The sequence below is a fragment of the Oncorhynchus masou genome, chromosome 1 (genome assembly GCF_036934945.1).
Source record: "Oncorhynchus masou masou isolate Uvic2021 chromosome 1, UVic_Omas_1.1, whole genome shotgun sequence".
In the NCBI taxonomy this organism is placed as follows: domain Eukaryota; kingdom Metazoa; phylum Chordata; class Actinopteri; order Salmoniformes; family Salmonidae; genus Oncorhynchus; species Oncorhynchus masou.
In genome coordinates, this window is record NC_088212.1 from 79,403,894 (window position 1) to 79,408,893 (window position 5,000).

General features: G+C 39.6%; 2 protein-coding genes across 2 annotated transcripts in view; one reads left to right on the forward strand and one right to left on the reverse strand.

The window, feature by feature from the left end:
• Positions 1–1,093, forward strand: part of LOC135551275 (solute carrier family 12 member 4-like) — a 67,614-nt gene extending 66,521 nt beyond the window's left edge. Inside the window, 1 exon segment of the mRNA XM_064982547.1 lies at positions 184–1,093. Within this exon segment, the coding sequence (XP_064838619.1) occupies positions 184–275 (92 nt within the window). The 3' untranslated portion in view covers positions 276–1,093.
• A 230-nt stretch (positions 1,094–1,323) lies between these two features.
• The window catches only part of dpep2 (dipeptidase 2), a 21,629-nt gene continuing 17,952 nt past the window's right edge, over positions 1,324–5,000 (reverse strand). The window contains exons 8-11 of the mRNA XM_064982548.1: positions 3,729–3,813; positions 3,475–3,550; positions 3,145–3,280; positions 1,324–2,815 (exon numbers count right to left, since the gene is read on the reverse strand). Coding sequence (XP_064838620.1) covers positions 2,591–2,815; positions 3,145–3,280; positions 3,475–3,550; positions 3,729–3,813 — 522 coding nt within the window. The 3' untranslated portion in view covers positions 1,324–2,590. The remainder of the gene's footprint in view (positions 2,816–3,144; positions 3,281–3,474; positions 3,551–3,728; positions 3,814–5,000) is intronic.

The window sequence follows — 5,000 nt, forward strand, 5'->3', positions numbered from 1 at the left end:
AAGAATGAGTAGGAGTAGATGGCCAGCCAGCATACACGAAAGATTTGCCAATGTGACCCGAGATGAAAGACTAATGGCTTTTAAGCTGAACATCAAATCTGTTGCGTACACAGATTTGCAGATGTAATCACAGGTGTAGTGATGCAGAGTTGCTGGTTATAACAGTGCTTAACTCTGGCCCAGATATGGAGTTTCTGGAGGTGCTGACGGAAGGTCTGGAGAGAGTGCTGCTGGTGAGAGGAGGAGGACGAGAGGTCATCACTATCTACTCCTGACCTATCAGAAGCCACTCGGGTCACAGGTCACGACACTGCCTCGACAGGAGACATTCCACCCCGATCACCGGGGCACTGCAGCACCGGCAGCAGCATCCAGCCGATCCTCAACATACAGTACATACAAACTGTGCCAATTTATGATGGAATTAAGAGGACTTTTATTGTGGAATTTGAGGACCACAGAAAGCAATAATGATTTGCCTGGCATTTCTGCGGAATGTATTGCCTTCCATGAGGACAGTAGCTTTTATAGATTACATGCTATAATTCCATCATGAATCCCTTATTGCCAAGGCAACTAAAGCTTGGGTCATTCACAAACCTATTTCTGCAATAGGAGACCATTAACAACTGCTACTTTTACATACACATCCATCGAACATGAATTTTCTATGTCGACTGAGTCAGTATTTGTGTTTGCAGAAAATAAATTATGGTGGTCTTTCCCTCTTCAAGGATTAGCTTGCCAGATAGCACAGTCTTGGGTGGTCCTTATGAAGGCCTCTGTGTAGAGTGCCAATTTGAGTTCTTTTTCACAACCTTTTTATGGTTGGTGGAATTGTAACTTTTGTATTTATTTTCTTATTTATTTTCTCAACCTTCCCCCGATGAGGATAAGATTTTTCGTATTGTAGATAATGAAATGCCAGTTGGGGTATTTCAACAGGTGGCACAGAGAGCTTGTAAATGTAAATGTGGATGCCAGAGATTGTATCGAAACATTATTTTACTGGATTATTATTTGTAATCGTTGAAAGAGAAGAGGTTTTAGTTCATTGACAATTATACATTACATTTAATCTACTATTTCTGTACAAAGGGCTTTATTATAGGCATGAAGACTACTTACAGGGCCACCTGAACAGAGTAGCATATGCACACATTTCCTTTTCTTTCCTGTAGACTGCAAGAGCTGTAAAGGCAAAGAGTATTTATCTGAACTTACCAATAAAATCATGATTCATTTCCCTATTCAACTAGAATTGAACTATCTTGACTTCAGATATATCAATGTGTTCATAAAATAAGATGATAGAAAAACAGAAAACTCAAAGCATTATTTACTTAAGAGAAATGCAAAATAAATACGATATAACCTATGAATACAGAATACAACATTCCTGAGATGACTGTAGGAGGCATTACAGTATGTTAACATGTTGCATACTGTTTCACTGTACACCCTTGTGAGGAAATGTTACATTAATGTTAATTTTAAGATGAAATCGTCTTTCTATGAAATAGTTTCATTGTGAAACTCAAGTTTGTGTGATGGACATCAAGGTCTGTGTCCTCAGAGAAATAAAGATAGTTTGTAAATGCCTCAGTATGTATGACCTTGTGGCCTTGATTGTATCATTAAACAAACATAACACAGAGATATGTAAAAATAGTTAAAAGTGATTTTTTACATTGAACTCAATGTAATATAGTATAAAGTGTGTGCAGAGCTTTGTGTAAATATACAACTCCTTCAAGGTCAAAATGACCAAAACTAAAAATTAGGTAAAGATCTTTGTAGGAAAGATCACATGTAAGCAAGTGACACAGTAAACACGTTAACGCTAGGCTTGTCACTGTCGGAGAAACATGGTTGTAGTAGATAGTGTATTGTAATACAACACTAGTAGTACTACTAAATAGGTTCCGGTACTCCTTTTGGGTGCAAGTACTGTTTATATTTAGTTGCAGGAGCTCCACTATACTTTGAGCTAATATTCTATAAGAGTAAAACGAGCTCAAGCAGTAGAGAACTTGAGGTGCCGGTACTCAGCTCCAGTGGGCTCCTGCGCAAGTCAAGCACTGCTAGTTTAGTAACACTAAGGGCTAAATTCTATCAGATCCGTGCTAGTCGACATCCGGTTGTTTTGGCAGTGTTGAAGGTGGAACTGCGTTAGAGCTACTACTTATGTTACATTATGCAGACACTTTCATTGGATGAAATGAAACCACACCGACTAAATCCCATGCAGCCGCATTAGAAGTTTATGTAGCCACATTACAAGTTCAAACACTCTAATGCGTAATGGTCTATTGTCTACATAGACTGATAAATCCCGCCATACAAAATTAAAATGAAAACATGCATTTCATATTATCTATTGTCGATAGAGCCTGCACTTCTTTTTGAACATCTAATGCGTAGGGATAATAAGGAAGGGAGTGGTTGGTGACACAAAAGAGCAGCCACACACTTATCTGTCAGTTCACACTACAGCTACACCTCCAATACTGCTAAAACATCCGCTATCAGGATATCAGTCAACGTGGGTTACCACTGGATCTGATTGAATCGAGGCCATATTATAGTCTTAATGGTCCATCAGAACACAGAGGCAGGAGATTAGTATAACCATGGTCCAGACCAGACTCCTGGGGACCACCAGTTCACTGTGGCCCTTGGAGTACATCTGTTCCATCTTTGTCGTCTGGTGGTCAGGTCGCCTGAGTACCAGTCTGCAGGGGTTCTGAACCCTAGTCAAGTCGATCTGAGCTTCACTGGGGAGAGTTCCTTTCGCTTTCTGCCTGTCACGCTCCTGGGGGAGGGATAGGGGGAAGGAGGGACGGAGGGAGAGAGAAGTTTACACTGTATTATGATGCTGTGACAGTGACTCTACTGAACAAGAAAAAACAAGTGGGATTTTCCATGGACTATACAAGGCTCTTTTTCCAGTTCTCAGTTCCCTTCATACCACAAAGTACTCAGATGGACATTCAGTCCCAGACAGAGATGCCTTTCATTCCATTCATTCCTTTGATGTTACTACTGCAGGTGTTTTTGATGGCTTTGATACAATACTCACACTGTAGCATTGAGCTTTTATGACGAGCAAAAACATATCGCTTTTGTTCATTTAGCACTCACTTTCTCGACCTCCTTGAACACACGTAGGAAGTTGTGTCTGAGGACCCCGGACAACTCGTAATCTGTCCAGTGTCTCTTCAGCAGCTCCTGGATCAGAGCGGGATACTTGGACACATCCTCTAATCCAAGAGGAAACCTTCAGACAGTAGAACATAACAGGCTATGTATTACTCAAACCCTCAGGCCACTTAAAATGCAGCTGCTATCTGTTACCAGTCTGCTTACAAAAAAGTGAGTCATTCTGATAGCATTCAAGCTGGAGCATAACATGGCTGTATTAATGAACTAACGCTGAATGTGCTGATGTTACTCTGAGGTAAAAGTTCTTACTTAGAAGCTCCATCAAAGTCCCCTCCTATTCCTATTGACTCAGATCCAACCACCTTCCTAATGTGAGTAAAATGGTCTGCAAAAAGTAAGAGGAATATCAGAAGATAAGATAATCATAAGATAAATCATGTGTACACATGATATTGGTGTTCTTGATACTGGTCTTCTAAACAGGTCTTGATTGATAACAAGGCAGCCAATTTTGTGCTTAATTGTTTGATGCCAATAAACACTAATCAAAGGCAACTGCTCACCAGCCACGATGGAGACATTGGCTTGGCCATGGCAAGCCACAAACCCACTGTGCAGATTAACCATGATGAGTCCTCCGTTCTCCTTCTGAAACAACAACACACCCAGAATAGAACATTAAAAAAACATTTCACACTTCCAGTGACCTTCCAGCCATGTAGATACAGTGCCTTCAGAATTTATTCACACCCCTTGACGGTTTCCGCATTTTGTTGTGTTACAGCCCAAATTTAAAATGGATTTAATTGAGATTTTGTTTCACTGGCCTACATAAAATACTCCATAATGTCAAAGTGAATTATGTTTTTAGACATTTTTACAAATTAATAAAAAATGACAAGCTGAAATGTCTTGAGTCAATAAGTATTCAACCCTTTTGTTATGGCAAGCCTAAATAATTTCAGGAGTAAAAATGTGCTTAATAAATCACATTATGAGTTGCGTGGAGTCACTCGGATTGCAAAAATTGTGTTTAGCATAATTCATTTTAATGACTCTTTCATCTCTGTACAACACATACAGATAATTGTAAAGTCCCTCAGTCGAGCTGTGAATTTCAAACACAGATTCAACCACAATGCCTCGCAAAGAAGGACATCTATTGATAAATAGTTTATTTTTAATGGCAGACATTAAATATCCCTTTGAGCATGCTGAAGTTATTAATTACACGTTGGATGGTGTATCAATACACCCAGTCACTACAAAGATACAGGCGTCCTTCCTAACTCAGTTGCCGGAGAGGAAGGAAACCACTCAGGGATTTCACCATGAGGCCAACGGTGACTCTAAAACAGTTAGAGTTGAATGGTTGTGATAGGAGAAAACTGAGGATGGATCAACAACTTTGCAGTTATTCCACAATACTAACCTATGTGACAGAGTGAAAAGAAGGAAGCATGTATAGAATAAAAATATTCCAAAACATGCATCCTGTTTGCAGTAAGGCACTGAAGTAAAACAGCAAAAAATGTGGCAAAGAATACAAAGCATTATGTTTGGGGCAAATCTTAAACAACAACAATATTTTCAAGCATGGTGGTAGCCTCATCATGTTATGGGTATGCTTGTCATCGGCAAGGACTAGGTTTTTTTAAATCAAAATAAATGGAATAGAGCAAAGCACAGGCAAAGTCCTAGAGGAAAACTCGGTTCAGTCGGTTTTCCAACAGACATTGGGAGACAAATTCACCTTTCACCAGGACAATAACCTAAAACACAAGGCCAAAATATACTGGAGATTCTTACCAAGACGACATTGAGTGTTCCTGAGT